Here is a 19,030-nt window from a genome sequence, read left to right as displayed (position 1 = left end):
ATATTTAAACATTACATTTTAAGTTTTATTGCACAAGGATGACTGATTATGTGAGAATAAAGGTTCTGCTGCCACATGCAGTGGTATTCTGAGCTTGATATGTTTAGACTCAGAATAGAGGGAGACCTGGCGAGTCTAAGATGTGAGAAGTTGTTGTTTCCAAATCCAAGCAAGTTCAGTCCAAATTGGCTAAAAAAATCAATTCAATGGCAGGGATTCCCTTAATCGCAAGCAATGTTTTATGGTTGTAATGACTTCAATCAGGCCATTCAGGCTGGCCTATTGGAGTATGAACTCCCTGATTAAGGATCCAATTGATGGGCCAATCAGGTAGTCTTTGCCTTGTACTTAACCGGAAAGTAGACTGCTAACTGCTAGCACTCTGTGTACTGCTGTTAGAATTGTAAATGAAGGGATTTTGGTGAAGGGACTTCTGCCTCCGCAGACTTATTACAGTGGTCAGCTCATTAGTGACATTGTTGATGGCTGTGTGGGCATCTATGGTCTTTTGAAATGAGCCAACTAGAAAATAGGGAATTCAGGAGATGGAAATGTTTCAAGGGAACATAAATGGGAAAAAGTATTAAACATTTGCTAAGGCATCTCAAGAAAAGGTGAAATGAAAGGGGGAAAGAATGGACAGACAAAAGTAAAGTGAAAGGAAAACAAACATGAAGGTATGGCATGGAGTCTACAGACGAGGGACTGAGTAGCTCAACACCCGATCTCTCGAGTCTGCATCACTACCATCTAGAACAATAGGTAATTGCAGTGATTTTACAGCACTTTCCAAACCTATGACTGCTACCACCTAGAAAGATCAGGGCAGTTAATTCATGAGGACACCACCACCTGGAATTCCCTTTCCAAGCCTCGTACCACCCGGGCTTGGAACTATATCAGCATTTCTGGATGAAAATGCTGGAACTCCGTCCCTACCAGCACTGTGGATGTAACCACATCACAAGGACTGCAGCGGTTCAAGAAGGCAGTTCATCATCACCACCTTCTCAAGGGCAATTAGTGATGGAGGATAAATGTTGGCCAGCCAGCAATGCCCACATCCCATGAGATCCAGGCCCTGAAAATGGGTTGGGGGCATTAGGGGTGCACAACATGACTCATCTCACAATTAAGAATACCCACTTTGTGTCCGAAAATTAGAGATATTGCTGATCAAAAAATACACTCTTGGGTGTCTGAAATAGAAAAATGTCCCGCTCTTAAGTACTATTTAACTTTTGTGCAGAAAATGAGCAGCAATTTTTAATCAAAATCTAACTTTTCAAATAAAACGTGCAGCATTTTTTAAAAATGCATTTTTTTTTCCCAGATCCAGAATAAATCTTTCAGTAAAGGCAGCCCACACCTGGCTCCACCGCGTCCAGAAAAGCAGTTCCTGATTTCTCCGCCAGCATCTCCTCCTGTTGGTTGGAAGCAAGCAGAAGATGCCACTCCGGTTATAAACTATGACCTGCTGTATGCGATATCTAAGCTGGGCCCAGGTAATCACAGTACAGTCCTTCTCTCTCTCTCTCTCTCTCTCTCTCTCTCTTCCCCCCCCCCCCCACCCACCCACTGTCCACTGTCCCAGTGGGACATTTCCTCTGAGTTGGCTTAGATGCCTTGAATTACAATGCTACTGATGGGGATGCTTAAAGGGCAGGTCAACCCAGGCTACTGATTTAAGTTTTCAAGTTTATTTATTCATGTCACAAGTAGGCTTACATTAACACTGCAATGAAGTCACTGTGAAAATCCCCTCGTCGCCACACTCCGACACCTGTTCGGGTAATACTGAGGGAGAATTTAGCATGGCCAATGCACCCTAACCAGCACGTCTTTCGGACAGTGGGAGGAAACCGGAGCACCTGGAGGAAACCCACGCAGGCACAGGGAGAACATGCAGACTCCACACAGACACTGACCCAAGCCGGGAATCGAACCCGGGTCCCTCTCACTGTGAGACAGCAGTGCTAACCACTCTGCCACCCCTCTGGGGTTGTCCAGAGGCTGCTGGTTTGCATTATCAGGAAGGTTGAGCTGATTCTTAATAAAAAGTGTGGAAAGGGAGGAAGGAAATCTAAGATGGAAGAAATGTATTGAAACGGTGTGGTTTGGAAATAATATTCATTCATACGTGTTGACGTCACATGGGCTAGCTTTTATTGCCCATCCTTAATTGCCCTTGAACTGAACGGTTTGTTGGGCGATTTTAGAGGGTATTTAAGAGTTAACCACATTGCTGTGGGCCTGGAGTCACACAAGTCACCAGACCAGATTGTGAACCAGATGAGTTTTTACGACAATCGACAATGGTTTCATGGTCATCATGAGACGTTTAATTCCGGATTTTTATTGCATTCAAATTTCACCATCTGCCGTAGTGGGATTTGAACCTGTGTCTGCAGAGCATTACTCAGGGTCTTTGGATTACTAGCCTAGCACTACACCACCACCTCACCCCATGAAGAATGTGGGGGAAGGGGAGGTTAAACCATGAGGATAATTATTTTTAAGAGAGTGAGTACTATGGTGCAGGACTGGATGGAAAGAGATGAGAGGAAAGACCAGTTAAATCAGGAACCAATTATCTATCCTGTACCACAAAACTTGGGGTAAAGAAACCTGTAGATTAAGAGGAAAGAAGGCCTAAGGATAATGTGTCCTCTAGTTTTTCCTGGAAAGAACTTGTTGTACAAGGTGATCCACTGTGACCTGGTCAACGCACTGAGGTGTGGATGTAACAATCTGTTCTAACTCTTGCATCAAACATAAGGAGCTGTTTTTTTTCAGTTGCTGCTAAGATCTATTTTTTCTCGACAGGGGAGAAATACGAATTGCATGCGGGAACTGACACCACCCCCAGCGTTGTTGTTCATGTCTGTGATAGTGACCCAGAGCTGGAGCAGGAGCAAGAGGAGGAGGACGGGAAAAATCGACCTAAACCAAAAATCATCCAAACAAGACGGCCAGACTATACTGCCAGCCATTCTAAGCAAAAGTGAACTTTACCACCTTATTCGGTTTCTTTGGCATTTGGACTCCTCATGCAGAGAGTGACCACACTACTGAGTTATAAAGGGGATACTGGACAGCAAACAGTGTAACTCGTGCAAATGATTGAGGTCCCAAATATATAACTGTATGTGTACTGATAGGCAGAAAGAATGTGGGAAATTTGTACTGTATAAATTCTGTTGTTATTTTCTGCTGCAAGCCTGCACATTAACTTGCAAAGATATTAATGAGGACAGCCAGATAGGGCAGCAGGGGTGATAATGGTCCACACGAAAACTCTGTGGTTGGCACCGAACAATTTTTGTTAGTTGGCTGTTCTACCATTTTTGATGTCCTTGAATGTTTGGAATGACTTGTTTCCTCACGGTTTTACTTCATTTGCATATTATTGCAAAATTGCAGTTAATCATGTGGTGTTTAGCGTGACCTGCTCCGATATTTACGGTTGCCCTTTCCAGCAGAGGCAGCACGTGTGGAACTTTGGCATATTCAAGACTTACACGGGGGAAGTGAACTTAATTGCAAACAGTAGCTCTTGCACGTGTTAATTCAGTCACTTATCAGGATCTGTTCAAGTATCTTTTTACTTTGAAACTTTTATCAGTAAAGTTACATAAAGCATTATCTTTTATCAAAGTGCATCACAAAGGGTGTGTTTATGACTGACGCACTCCCTTGTGCTTTATCTATCTGCATATCTTCTGTAACATAGCTACATGTGCTAAAACTAACCGTATATACTAAAGCACAGTTACTGTGTTGAAATCTTTTTTTTAAATTCATCAACTGGCACAAGTCACTTGAGCTGTGTTACGATGTGCTTCACAATGTATCATTGCATGATCAATTCCATTTTAGTTTGTCCTTTAATGTTAGAGTTTGACTTAGATACTTAAGCCCATTGCGTTTTTGTTTCTTCTGATTGGTTTACTTACACAGCGAAGGACTGCAGTGCTGCTGTGTACTATCAGAATGATTTACGTTGCTAATGATTGAATGATTTTTGCACTTCATAATCCAGATTGAGGGCCAGGTCCTGAAGACGGTTATTGTATGGAATGGAATGAAATTCATACCAAAAAGCTCTTTGAATGCGGTCATTTTTTCCTTATTTGCTTCCCAAACCAATCCACCTACCAATGTTACTTTTGAACTAGACAGCAGGTTTGGGAATAAAAAAGGGGACTGTGTAACTTGGCTTTATATACAAGGATAGAAAAGGAAAACTTGTTCTGCACATGCAGAAGCACAAGACCTGTTGGTTGGGAATAAGACTTATTGATGATGAGTTATTGTAACCACAACCCTAATCCAATTCCATATGTACCACTACACTTTAATATGTTATCCTAGCCTGAAATATTGGTTACTTGAGCTACCCATTGATTACTTGTTAATGTGACTACCTTGGGTAAAAGTGGAAAGTACAAAATTACTGATTTGTGATGTCTCGTCACAGTATACTCATCCTGTGTACAATGTTAGAACCTTTCAAGTCGTAAGTCTAGAAGTGTAATATCAGTAAACTATTAAATTATTGAATTGTGCTGTACATATTGTTCATATTTGTACAGATTGGAATAATTGGGCAAATGTGGGATGTTTACAATTAAATACATTTGCTTTAAAGACCTTGTTGGCTTTACTTTTTCGGATGTAACACTTCCCGCATAAAATGAAAATATTGAATCCATAGCCAATCCTTATCAGGCTGGTAATTAAGAGAGTGACCTAGTTCTTTAAGCTCCAGCTGCTTGTTAATACCACCGGCAGAACCACAGTCAAAATTAGTTTTAACAGTAGGTATGTCTGTAAAGGGAATCACATTGGTTGAACTTTCTTTCCCTGTACCATATCTTCACTCAACTTTGGTACCCGTCTTACTGAAAACAAATAAGGTTACTTTTCACGTCCGACTGGATCTTTTGACTATTTTTAACCACAAAGCTCATCAACCTGTAGTTATTTTGAGGAAAGACATCTTAAGATATTGTGTTGTTGTGGGTAACAAAACACTCAGTCATCCGACCCATCGTTGTCCCCTCAGAATCTGCCACTGGATAAATGACTACTATCCTCTCTCTCCGTTTCCCTCCAGAACATCCATTCACTCTTAAACAAGGATCTTGTTATTCAAAACCTCCTTGTGAATTATTACAATTGACGGAAAATTAGTGAATGGGTGACAGCTCGTTCCTCACTAACAAATTTTCTGGTTGTCTTTACAATCGTCTGTCTTGGTGAAATCATGGGATGCCCTAAACATCGAATCACACCTTGGATTCTGCTCCCCTCCCACAATTTCTAATACCCTCTCTTGAGAACATTTTGCCCCTTCTTTTTCATTTGCCCCTAAAACCCTGATTTTTTTTTTTACTATCCAGCCTTCCTATTTGGCCTCTTTGCAGACAGATTCCATGTTCATACTGGTGTGAATCTTTTATCTCACCTTGTCCTGTATCCTCTGATTTCAGTTTCCTTCTACTCTCTCAACCCAGCTGCCAGTATGAACTCTCCAGTCACATTCACGGTAATCTACTTTAATCTTATCGTCTCAAATTGCCTCTCTGCTGCCATTATCTTGATCACGGATGGGGCCATCTACAAATGCTCCTCTGTATTCCGTGCCACTCACTTTCCACTTCCCTCTGCATCTACCTGTGGAATAAAGTCTCCTGGAAGTCACTTACAACGGCGTTGGAAGATTACTCTAGCCTGTAGTTGATGTTCTTCTTCAGCTTTGATCCCCTTGTTCTGAGTAAAACCATTATTTCCTCACCAGATCGTGCTACCTATCCTAGGATAACACCATTTTCATGCTGTGAAGACACAGGAGACACATATTTTGGCCCTTCCTCGACAGGATCTTCCAGTCCTATCTAAGGCAACCAATGACGAGCTGCTTCCACCCCCAGTAAACACACCACAAAGAGGAGCGTGGAAAATCCTAGCCACAATGAGTTAAGCATACTGGCTTCAAACTGTTCTGTTTGACATCAAACACCTTATCAGGTTAGACCACATTAACCACTAATTGGTTTTGACAGAGCAGCAAGACCTATCACTCTTGCAGGATCATCTGTAAGGACAGCAGGGTGGTACAGTGGTTAGCACTGCTGGCTCACAGCGCCAGGGACCCGGATTCAAATCTGGCCTTGGGTCACTGTCTCCGTGGAGTTTGCACATTCTCCCACTGTCTGTGTGGGTTTCCTCTGGGCACTCCAGTTTCACAAAAGCACAGAATCTACAGCGCAGAAGGAGGACATTTGGCCCATTGAGCCTGCACCGACAACAATCCTATCCCCGTGACCCCTCATATTTACCTTCCTAACCACCCCTGACACCAAGGGGTAATTTATCATGGCCAATCAACCTAACCCACACATTTTTGAGCATGGGAGGAAACTGGAGTACCCGGAGAAAACCCACGCAGGTACTGGGAGGGTGTGCAAACTCCTCACAGAGTGACCCGAGGCTGGAATCCAACCTGAGTCCCTGGCGCTGTGAGGCAGCAGTGCTAACCACTGTGTCACAGTTTCCTCTCACAGTCCAAAGATGTGCAGGTTAGGTTGATTAGCTATGCTAAAATTGATCCTAGTGTCAGGGGGTTAGCAGGGTAAATATGTGGGGTTACGGGAATGGGGCCGTAGGATTCGTGCAGACTCATTGGCCGAATGGCGTCCTTCTGCACTGTAAGGATTCTAGAATTCTACCCTGGAAAGCAGAGGTGAATTTTGACTTTTTTTATGCGCTACAATTTAATCTCCTTGAAACCCCCACCTCTGCAGTCATCTTGAACAAAGAGTGCATGGACTTCCTTGTTGCTCAAATTGAAACCATCCTTTTCAATTTCCTTTCTCTTGCTCACCAAGTCACCACCTAAAACTTCCCCCACTCTGATAATTAACCAACGATCCACGTATTTTCTCTAGCTACTCTCCGAGCACATCTCAAAACTAAACCCTACTTTCTGCTCTTGGCGCACATTTCCATTAATCTACTATAATAAGATAAAAGCAGAATACTGCGGATGCTGGAAAGTCTGAAATAAGGGCAGAAAATGCTGGATAATAAACGCAATAGGTCTGGCAGCATCTCAGAGGTTCAAGTCCATGTGACCCTTCCACAGAATCTCTGTGGTTGTGAGAGGACAAGTGCCTTTTGGCCATACCCAGGATTTGCTTTCATAGACCACCTCACACTTACCTGGGCATGGCTAACCTGACCTTGTTGCTGCTAATTCCCAAGAAAAATTTGTGGCAGCTCTTGCACAATGACCACACCTAGATGAGCATAAAATCCTCCTATAAGGATGTTACCACAGCCTAATGTTTTCAGGCTACTTGGTCTTTCCAAGTCACTTCTGCATGCAGTGTACACACCGATCAAATGAGTGACAACTATTACTTTTGGAAGAGGAAAACCTGCAGAAAATGGACTCCTGTGTCATTGGAAAATGAAGACACATCCTCATAAGTAGTTACCCACAATAATGACAAGACTAGACAGGCCTACAGCAAGGTCTATAGCGAGATCTACAGTGAAGTCTATAGCAAGCTCTACGGAGTGCAAAATTAATTGTTCCTAATGGATGGATGCCCAATGTGTTTTTCAACAGGAGGGGATATTTTAAACTGCTTTAAGAAAAAACATGGGAGAATGGTTAATTCTGTTGGAATATATTTCTAGAGGCGTCACCATACGATGTTCAACTGTTATGTTCAGCCAGATAGCTTTCCACTATCCCCCACCATACTTCATAGCCCCTCTTTCCCCCCCCCCCCCCCACCCCCACCACCACACCATCCCCAATACTTCTATAAGCAAATGCATTCAAAGAAAATGAGAATAACATTGCTCCTATGTGGGGGTTTTTCTCCTGGATTCACTGGTAGCAGTGTCCTGGCAGTCAATATTTAATTTCTGAAGGACTTTGGACAATTGTAGAGGGGTACCAACCACACCGTGGATGTTATTCATTCATGGAGAGTCAATGTGTGCATCACATGCAGTTTGCCTATCGTCAGGCTGCACACACTGTATAAGGGTACAGGGAAGCAAACTGCTCTTGTTCCCCATGTGAAGTTTGGGCTGTTGTGTAGTCAAGTCGCAAGATGACAAGCCACAGAAAGTCAGCAAGGATTGCCTCCAGCTAATGTTTAGTGGAAGTAATTTTGGGAAAACGTGACTAAACTTAGCTCATGTTTATTTGGGACTAAATCTCCTGAATGCAGTTAGAATGAGTTCAAATATGTTGCAGCAAGGCAAGAATAGCAGAGTAGAATTGAAAGCTGACCCAGCAGTGCATGAGTTGCTTCCCTGTTGGAAATGCGGCGCGCGTCTGCCAATAACCACAGGAGACCTGGGGGCAGGTTACAATCATTTATTCATGATTCAAGCATGGAGGGAACTACCCCAGAGGAACCTCTGGAGCAGCAGCCTCCTTTGAAACAGCTGTCAGCTCCATCAGCTCCAATACACGGCAATCACAGGGAGAGCTTACTAATACATCTCTCTGCTCTGAGTCACAGAGACAGACTACTTATTCAATTAGTCAGTACGTAGGACATAGTTTTAAAATCCTGATCGTGCCTACATAGGTTTATTATTAAACCTTCACCCAAAAGCTTGTCTGCAATCTCATAACTAGAAAACCAGAAAAAAGTAAGCAACCACACTGGCAAGTTCCACTGATGTTAGGGGCTTGAGGTAGAACATTTGATCAGCACGCGATTTTACTCTAATTTGGGGGTGTTAGATCTTTATTCCCCTTTTACCAAATCCATTAAATCGCCCTTTAGAATTTTGCAGCTTAGCAAACAATAACTCGCCGTGTATCACTTTATTGTTTTATAGCACTTGAAGATCCAGAGCACAAAGGTGGTCTCGGAAGAGGGAGACTTTGTAAACACAGAGCCAACTCAAGGAGGTGACGGAGGTGGTTTGTAGATTCCGATGGGACTTTGCTGTATTTTTCCACAATTATAGCATGACCTTTTGGAACAATTTCAAAACCCCGCCACGTCACAGTCTAAAATGTCAAGTAGAATCATGTAGAAAGGCGCTGGAGGTTCCTGCCTTTATACTCCAGAGAGTGGTGCTGTTCTACTTCCTGAACAAAACTGAAATTGACCTTTTTGTCTGACGACATCAGATTCAGGCAGAGTTACATTTGAATTGCTCAGTTGCCTGCGGAATGTTCTTTGAGTGTCTTTATCTTATCCCTACCCTGAAGGTGTCGGTTTTTTGATAGGGTATATTTCCAGAGCTATTGGCGAGAATCCAGCACCTCACCCAAACTGACACTTCTTGCATGCCAGCCTGAATCAAGCTTATCAACAGGCTAGTTGAGCAGAACTGAGCTGAGCTGTTTTACCCACTGCCCATTTCTATCTATCGGCACGGTGGCACAGTGGTTAGCCTCACAGCACCAGAGACCCGGGTTCGATTCGGACCTTGGGTGACTGTTTGGCGTTTGCACGCTCTCCCCATGTCTGCATAAGTTTCCTCCAGGTGCTCCGGTTTCCTCGCATAGTCCAAAGATGTACAGGCTAGGTGGATTGGCCATGCTAAATTGCCCCTTAGCCCCCCTCCAAAATGTGTAGGTTGGGGGATTAGCGGGGTAAATACGTGGGGTTACAGGGATAGGGCCTGAGTAATATGCTGGGGAAGTGTCGATGTAGACTCGAGGGGCTGAATGGCCTCCTTCTGCACTGTAGGGATTCTATGAAGCCATGACCTTAGGCAGTTAACCGTAAATTCAATCATGGCCTCCAGGCTGGTGGAGGCTGGTGGAGGCGGGCTCGATCCAGACTTTTCAGCCGGGGATGGGATCACCACTTCTGTAAAAAATCCTGACCAAAATGTTGCATTTTCACAGCATGGCAAGCAGAAAAGTGTGAAGTTATGTAAGTGAAACAGCCACAAGCACCTGCTGCTCACCAGCCTGGATCTAGTGAGAATATTTTTAATACTGAAGGTGAAACTTTCATCAGCTTTTATTAAACATTAAATTATAAAGAAGATCTCAGGTTTTTTTTTAAGTAACTAATCTATCCATTCTGACATTGACAGTTCTATATTGCAGCTTCTCTATATTCTGACTGATGTGTGATTGGAATGCTAGTGTGCACTTAGCTGTTTATTCTGCTTTTAGCTTTTGGACTGAAAGGTTGAAAGTCTGTTTTTGCAATGGACCAGATAAAATCCACGGGCTTTCCCTGTCCTGTACTTTCCTGTGACCCTCTCCTGTCAATTGTAACTTAAGGAAGTGCCTACTCTACAGACCAAAAAAATCAGCTATTGGTTTTGAGCCATGCCTGTCAATTTCTACCATCCTATCTCCATTGGTTAACAGTTTTGTAACTCTTCTCCAGAGACTATGACAGAAACTAGTAACAAGTTCCCTCCACACCACGGGAATCCTGTTACAAGTCAATCAATAGGGAATTCAGGAGAAGCTTATTTGCCTCGAGAGATAATAATGTGGAGCTTGCTCCTAGAAGTAGCAGTTGAAGCACATGGAGCAGATACATTTAAGAGTCAATTCTGTACCATTCGGGACTTTGCATCCCTGCTGGTGTGGGAGTAAAACGGGGAAGGTGGCTCATCCGTGGCTAACAAGGGAAATCAGGGATAGTGTTAAAGCCAAAGAGGAGGCATATAAATTGGCCCAAAAAAGCAGCAAACCCGAGGACTGTGAGAAATTTAAAATCCAGCAGAGAAGGACAAAGGGGGAAAATAGAATACGAAAATAGGCTTGCAGAAAACATAAAAATTGACTGCAAAAGCTTCTATGGATGTGTGAAGAGAAAAAGACTGGTGAAGACAAATGTAGGTCCGTCACAGTTAGAATCAGGTGAATTCATAATGGGCAACAAAGAGATGGCAGACCAGCTGAACAAATACTTTGGATCTGCCTTCACTAAGGGACACAAATAATCTTCCATAAGTACTAGGGGACAGAGGGTCTAGCATGAAGGAGGAACTGAAGGAAATACTTATTAGGAAATTGTATTGGGAGAAATTGCTGGGATCAAAACCCAATAAGTCCCCAGGGCCTGATGCTCTGCATCCCAGAGTACTTAAGGAATTGGCCCTAGAAATAGTGGATGGATTGGTGATCATTTTCCAGCACTCTATAGACTCTGGAAGAGTTCCAGTGGATTGGAGGGTACCTAATGTGACCCCACTTTTTAAAAAAGGAGGGAGAGAGAAAATGGGGAATTATAGACCGGTTCGCCGGACATCGGTGGTGCGGAAAATGCTGGAGTCAATTAAAAGGATGCAATAACTGAGCATTTGGAAAGCAGTGACAGGATTGGTCCAAGTCAGCATGGATTCACTAAAAGGAAATCATGCTGACAAATCTTCTGGAATTTTTTGAGGATGTGACCAGTAGAATGTACAAAGTGAACCAATGGATGTTGTATCTGGACTTTCAAAAGGCTTTTGACAAGATTCCACACAAGAGATTAGTAAGCAAAATTAAAGCTCGTGGTTCTGGGGGTAATGTATTGACGTGGATGGGGAACTGGTCGGCAGGCAAGAAGCAGAGTTTGGGAATAAACAGGTCCTTTTCAGAGTGGCAGTCGGTGATTAGTAGGGTACTATAGCGTTCAGTGCTGGGACCCCAGCTATTCACAATGTACATTCATGATTTGGATGAAGGAATTGAATGCAATATCTCCAAATTTGCAGATGACACTAAGCTGGGTGGCAGCGTGTGCAGTGAGGAGGATGCCAAGAGGCTGCAGGGTGACTTGGATAAGCTGGCTGAGTGGAATATATGCAATATTTCAAAATGCAATGTAATGTGGATAAATATGAGGTTATCCACTTTGGTGGCAAAAACAGGAAGGAAGATTATTATCTGAAAGGTGGCAGTTTAGGAAAAGGGGAAGTGCAAAGTGACCTGGTGTCATGGTTAAATAGCCGCTGAAGGTTAGCATGCAGGTACAGCAGGCGGTGAGGAAAGCTAATGGCATGCTGGCCTTCATAGCAAGAGGATTTGAGTGTAGAAGTAAGGATGTCTTGCTGCAATTATACAGGGCCTTGGTGAGGCCACACCTTGAGTATTGTGTGCAGTTTTGGTCCCCTAGTCTAAGGAAGAACATTCTTGCTGTTGAGGGAGTCCAGCGATGGTTCACCAGACTGATTCCTGGAATGGCAGGACTGACATATGAAGAGAGATTGGATCGACTGGGCTTGTACTCACTGGAATTCAGAAGAATGAGAGGCGATCTCATAGAAACATATAAATTCCTGATGGGACTGGACAGGCTAGATGTGGGCAGAATGTTCCTGATGTTGGGGAAGTCCAGAACTAGGGTTCACAGTCTGAGAATAAGGGGTAAGTCATTCAGGACTGAGATGAGGAAGAACTTCAGAGAGTTGTGAACCTGTGGAATTCTCTACCACAGAAAGCTATTGGGGCCAGTTCGTTAGATATGTTCAAGAGGGAGTTGGACGTGGCCCTTGTGGCTAAAGGGGGTCAAAGGGTATGGAGAGAAAGCGGGAGTGGGATACTGAAAGTGCATGATCAGCCATGATCATATTGAATGGTGATGCAGGCTCTAAGGGCCAAATGGCCTACTCCTGCACCTATTTTCTACGTTTCTATTGTTACAGCTCGTTGCTTTTCCCAAACGATTATTTTGATTTCATTCTCTCGCCCTTTATTTCCAGTCTCGGATCACCAGCCTCCAAATCACATTCTGGCTCAGACTATTTGAGGTTAAAAATTTCCCTCTGAATCTGATCCGAGGGGATCACCATCACTATTTTAACTTATTCTCTTTCAGTTGCTGGTTAGCCTCCAGCACTTTATCAATATTTATTCCAGCATTGAAACATTTCTTTCTCTCTCTTCTAATGATTGTACAGTGGTGCACTGGATATTGTTTATAAATTTAACTTTTCACACGAGAGACAGTATAATGTCTCTGCAAGTGAGTGGATGTGGTAAATAAAAGTATTGCTTGGATAAGGGATGTACAGTCAGGAACACAAGAGACAGTGAGCTGAGGTATACTTTTATGCGAATAACAAATGAAATCCATAAAAGGCTAGATTTTGGTAAGTAGGTTGTTGTAAAATCATGATAGTCACTAGATTTTCCAAAGGCTTTCATTTAAAATACAGGGGGTGAAGTTTTATCACAGAGTACTCAGAATATTTTTGGAGGAAACGTAACTCTCCTTCTAACAGCGGATGAATGGAAATGTCATGCCATTACAGTCAGATTTTTTTCCCAAGGCTTAACAGCAAGGTGGCACGGTAGCGCAGTGGTTAGCACTGCTGCTTCACAGCTCCAGGGTCCCGGGTTCGATTCCCGGCTCGGGTCACTGTCTGTGTGGAGTTTGCACGTTCTCCTTGTGTCAACGTGGGTTTCCTCCGGGTGCTCCGGTTTCCTCCCACAGTCCAAAGATGTGCGGGTTAGGTTGATTGGCCAGGTTAAAAATTGCCCCTTAGAATCCTAAAATGCGTAGGTTAGAGGGATTAGCGGGTAAATATGTGGGGGTAGGGCCTGGGTGGGATTGTGGTCGGTGCAGACTCGATGGGCCGAATGGCCTCCTTCTGCACTGTAGGGTTTCTATGATTTCTTTCTATGATTACTTCACTGGCTTTTATAACAATAGGGGGAGTCCATTCACACGCAGTCCTTTTTTTGGGGTCCACCATTCACTTATTAGTACACAAACGAAACAAGATAATGGTCAAAATTAGATACACATGACAAAATATTATTTTAAGATATGGAACATGTTTGTCTGAATATTTAAAATGATGTATTTGAATTAGTACATGCTTCCTGTTGCTTATTTTTGTTCGCATGACACACATTCCCACAATGTGCTAAACCCATTGAAGTGTCTCCACCGAAGTACACGCATCTCACAGTTCACATGGAATTAGATAGCGATAAAAGAACCAGCAGAGTGACATAAGATAATATAGAAGTTGTTGAAAGCAGTGCCCTGATCTATTTAGGTTGCTTTGATTTCTATTCATTCGTTCAAAGGTGGCAAATTTTGCAATTAGCTTCCTTATAATGGCTTTTGTTCATAATCTAATTGCACATGTAAAGGTTCCGAATATTTCCCTTTGTATTCCCAATCTAAGAAGAGAATAATGGACAAATTTCCATGGTTGGATCCTGAACTGATTTTCTGTCAGATTTGATGGCAAATGGCCCAGCAAAACAAGTCACAGACCAATGTCGATAAAGATCAGCAAAAAAAGAGCAAGAAAATATTGGAGCTGTGTAAGAAAAGATGCCTGTTGGTATGTTATATTATAGCGTTGGTGCAGGGGTCACTTGTGCATGGTGAATGGCATTCGATTCTAATCCCCAATCACCTCCAGCTCATCATTTCCATTCTCTTGTTTAAACCCATACTTAGCCTTGTTCTCCCGAGACCTGTAACTTCCTCCAGCATTGCAAGCATCCACGTGGGGCGGGATTTTCCAGCCACACTCACCCCAAGGCTGGAAAATCCCACCTGAAGTCAATGGACCTCTGCATGGCCCTTGTCCCGCCCGCTACGATTCCCGTGGTGGGGGGGATGGGAAATGTCCACCCATGATTTCCTTCACTTTACTGTTTTGGCCTCGAGATCGCTTGCTCTCTTTTTGATTTGATTTGATTTATTGTCAAATGTTTGCAGTGAAAAGTATTGTTTCTTGTGCAATACAGACAAAGCATACTGTTCATAGAGTAAATGTTGCCTCATCTTTGACAGCTATGCCTATACACTGCCATCTGACTTGCTGCTGATGAGGCTTCTGGGCAGTACCTGAACCATTAAGCTGTGGCAAAGGATTGAAAAGCTGGACAGATTCAGAAAGGAGGGACTCTATTCTGGAATGTACATGCCAAAGAAACCTCAGCAACTGGCAAAGAACTGGACTGGGATGGTTCAAACAGGGAGAGTCTCTGTATTCGGATGGATTCATTAAAGAACTCTCTGGGGTAAATAAATCAGGAAGACTCTGTAGGCAAGGACGTATTCACCAGAGGGTTCTGTGTACCAGGATGTATTCACCAGAGGGAGTCTGTGTACCAGGATGTATTCACCAAAGGGAGTCTGTGTACCTGGATGTATTCACCAGAGGGTTCTGTGTGCAAGGATGTATTCACCAGGGAGAGTGTGTGTATAAGGATGTACTCACAGGGGGAGTGTGCGAACAGGATGTGCTCACCAGGAAGAGTGTGTGTACCAGGATGTATTCACTAGGGGGAGTGTGTATACCAGGATGTATTCAACATGATGAGTCTGTGTACCAGGATGTACTCACCAGGGGAGTTTGTGTACCAAGATGGACATTTCAGAGAGATTTTGAATGCAACAATACATTCATCAAGGGGTCTGTGTACCAGGATGGTACTTTTTTGAGAGGCTGTACCAGAATTGATTCACTCGATCAGAGGTGTTCAGCATTTTTTCCCTCTGAAACTCCTGTTCTATGTTATAAAAGAATCACAAAATGTAACACAAGTATTTGTTCCTGTGTTGTCAGGGACAGAATTTATGTTGTTTTTCTTACTGTTCAAGATCAGTGTGTTTTTACATGAGGTGTTTGTGTTTCATTGAATCATAGAATCCCTACAGAGCAGAAGGAGACCATTCAGCCCATCGAGCCTGCACCAACAACAATCCCACCCAGGCCCTAATCCATAATCGCACATATTTACCCTGCTAGTTCCCCCGACACTAAGAGTCAATTTAGCATGGCCAATCCACCTAACCTGCACATCTTTCGAGTGTGGGAGGAAACCGGAGCACCCGGAGGAAACCCATGCAGACACGGGGAGAATGTGCAAACTCCATACAGACAGTGACTCGAGGCTGGAATTGAACCCAGCTCCCTGGCGCTGTGAGGCAGCAGTGCCAACCACTGCACCACCGTGTCACTCTTCCTTACCCTCAAAGTGATTGTAACAATTGCAATAATTCCTACAGAAAGCTTTAGTGAATTTTGAAATAAAAATGTTACTTCTTATCCTACATTTGCCCAAGAGTTTTTAAAAAACAATGGACGGGATTTTATGGCCTTGTTCGGGTGAGACTGGAAATTCCCGCCGAGGTCAACGGAGATTTCTGTTGTCGAGCCGTTGCCCACGCCGATTCCGTGGCGGGTGAGGTAGTAGCGTTCCGGCCAACGTCCCTCTCATTCGACTCACCCACACTGTTGTTCCATATTTATTGGACACAGATGAGAAAAAAAACAAGATAATGACAATTCATGATTTTGTCAGTCTATCTTTTGTAGCAGGCCCGCTGCATCTTAGATGAGTTAATGCTTAGGTTGAAGTGAAGGTCTTGTGAAGCAGAGGATTTTCTGTAAGCTGTGAATCCTCATGCAGTCAGATTTTCAGGACTCACCTGATGAAGGAGCAGCGCTCTGAAAGATCGTGCTACCAAATAAACCTGTTGGACTTCAACCTGATGTTGTGAGACGTCTTACTATGCCTACCCCAGTCCAACGCCGGCATCTCCACATCATGGCTACCACCGAATGACCGCAGAATGCCGGCTCAAAGTAGAGAGGACCTCCAAGAAGATCGTGCATATCGACACAGATTCACCTGATGAAGGAGCAGCGCTCCAAAAGCTCATGCTATCAAATAAACCTGTTGGACTTTAACCTGATGTTGTGAGACTTCTAACAGATTTTCAGAAGTTTGCTTCTCAGGTCAACTTGCAATTGTAACAGATTGGGAAGAACCCTTCTCCCTCTTTCAAGGTATGATTATTACCTTAATATAAAAGCAAAATACTGCGGATGCTGGCATCTGAAACAAAACAGAAAATGCTGGAAAATGTCAGCAGGTCTGACAGCATCTGTGGAGAGAGAATAGAGCCAACATTTCGAGGGTTATTACCTTGGTGTTAGTTGATGCGCAGCTGTTTCAATGGCTAGCTAATGGATTTCTCTATGTAGAACAGCTTCTTGCTGTTATAAGCGCAGGCAGCAAACATGGTTGTCTTAGCATGTGACCTGTTAAAAGTCTAAAGTTCTTTTCCAAATAAAGTGGGCGACTGGGCTGATTATAAATCCAGTGAGAACCTACTTTGCCTCCTATTTTGCATGTTATAAAACCTCCAGGGTTTGAGACAGCAAGTGTTTGTATATCTGAGTGACCCATTCAATTTGAAATACACTTTTGATTTATTCACAGGCACTGAGTCAACATCAGTCTGGAAAGTTCCTTTTGTTCCCTCTTGAGACAGGGGAGTGTTTCAACCCACAAGGTAAACCAGGTGATCCTTATGCAGCCAACTTTTTTGTGGTTTTTAATAATATGAAGTATTGACTGAAAGTCCATTATATCCTGGAAAGTAACAATACGTAAACAAAAATACACAATTAAACACATGTTCATTAATATTTTAATACTTAACATAAAATGTATTGATGGTGCTAAGTTAAGCAACAATTCTGTCAAGACATGGAGGTTTCATCAGCAAGGAAACAGGCACATCAAGGTTTATCTTGGTCCAGTATTTTTCTTCACATTGATGTTGTCATCGAGATTCCTGTAAGTAGAGTCATAGATTCATAAAGTAATACAGCACGGAAACAGGGCCTTCAGCCCAACTGGTCCATGTCAACCATGGTGCCATCCCAGCCAGCCCCAATGGCCCACATTTGGCCTATACCCCTCTAATCCTTTCCCATCATGTACTTATCCAAATGCTTTTTAATTGTTGCTATTGTACCTGCCCCAACCATTTTCCTGGCAGCTCATTCCATATATGCACCACCCGCTGCGTGAAGATGTTGCCACTCAGGTCCCTTTTAAATCTTTTCCCTCTCACCTTAAACCCCTAGTTTTCAATTCCCCTAGCCTGGGAAAAAGATTATGTACGTTCACCCTATCTATGCCCCTCATGATTTTATGCACCTTAATAAGGTCACCCCTTGTTCTCCTACATTCCAAGGAATAAAGTCCTAGCCTGGCCAATCTCTCCCGTATAACTCAGGCCCACTAGCCCTGGCAACATCCTCGTAAATCTTCTTTGCACTCTTTCTCGTTTACCAATGTCTTTCTTGTAACAGGTTGACCAAAACTGTACACAATACTCCAAGTGCAAGTAGGTTGAACTAAATATTTTCAGTGTTTTGAAGGCAATGCTGCATTCCTTTGCATCACAGCCAACATGATCCTGCTTCATGCGATGTCCACACACGTGGGCTGGAATTTTACCAAGCTGTTGGGAATGGGCTGGGAGGCTGAAAGCTGACAAAATGGTACAGGACAGCATCTTCGTCCTACCTTTCTGTCTTCATGCAATTGTGCCAGTGGAGGGAAAGATGGCAGGCAAGTTGCATTCCTAAGTGACGAATTAAGATTCACTTCCCACCTCCACAGGTATTTTGCCTATTTTCCTTAGGGTTCGCCACCACTTGTGGAAATTGTCAGTTGAAACCCAGCAGCCTCCTGGTGTGCTCTGGGTGAAGGGGAAGGGGGGTCTCTCTTTTTAGTGTCCTCAATAATCCATAGAGGTAGCAGGGGGGGGGGGGGGGTGGGGGGTGCCTGGCAGCAAGACCCAACCTGTAGCAGGAAAGTCATCTGTCCATTAGGACCGCCCCATACATTGGGTCCTGGCATCTTTTACCCTCATTTACCCCTTTTCAAGGGTGCCCAGTTTCTTTGTCACCCTCTTCCTGCAGCTGCAGCTGCAGTTCCAGCAATGGCCATGGCTAGGGGTGGTGCTGCGAATTAGGCCAGGGGCTCTTTGTTGCAGGGGATGGTGTGGGGCAGTGGGCAGTGAGCAGCACCTTTATTGCCCACCATTGGGAATGTGCCTCTTTGGGACACACTGCCCAGCCAAGCCAGGTCATCTCCAACTTTCAGTCTCTACAGCAGAGCTCAGCCATCCTGGTAAAATTCAGCTCATAGTCTTTCCTGGCAGTCCCACTGGATGGAAATCAGGAATGAGAATCCTGTTGACTTTATTTTGAACTTCCAACAGATGCTGGAGCTCTTACATGTATTCAA

At 43.6% G+C, this 19,030-nt stretch overlaps 1 protein-coding gene across 2 annotated transcripts in view; it reads left to right on the top strand.

Annotated features, from left to right (window-relative positions):
* LOC144506537 (calcipressin-1-like) overlaps positions 1-4,650 on the top strand; it is a 79,579-nt gene extending 74,929 nt beyond the window's left edge. For both annotated transcript variants that reach the window (XM_078232789.1, XM_078232790.1), the window contains exons 3-4: positions 1,334-1,505; positions 2,827-4,650. In XM_078232789.1, coding sequence (XP_078088915.1) covers positions 1,334-1,505; positions 2,827-3,008 — 354 coding nt within the window. In that variant the 3' untranslated portion in view covers positions 3,009-4,650. The remainder of the gene's footprint in view (positions 1-1,333; positions 1,506-2,826) is intronic.
* Positions 4,651-19,030: the final 14,380 nt, after the last annotated feature.

The sequence above is a fragment of the Mustelus asterias genome, chromosome 17 (genome assembly GCF_964213995.1).
Source record: "Mustelus asterias chromosome 17, sMusAst1.hap1.1, whole genome shotgun sequence".
NCBI classification, from domain to species: domain Eukaryota; kingdom Metazoa; phylum Chordata; class Chondrichthyes; order Carcharhiniformes; family Triakidae; genus Mustelus; species Mustelus asterias.
The sequence above is the reverse complement of the archived record's forward strand: the minus strand, read 5'-3'. Positions and strand labels throughout refer to the sequence as shown.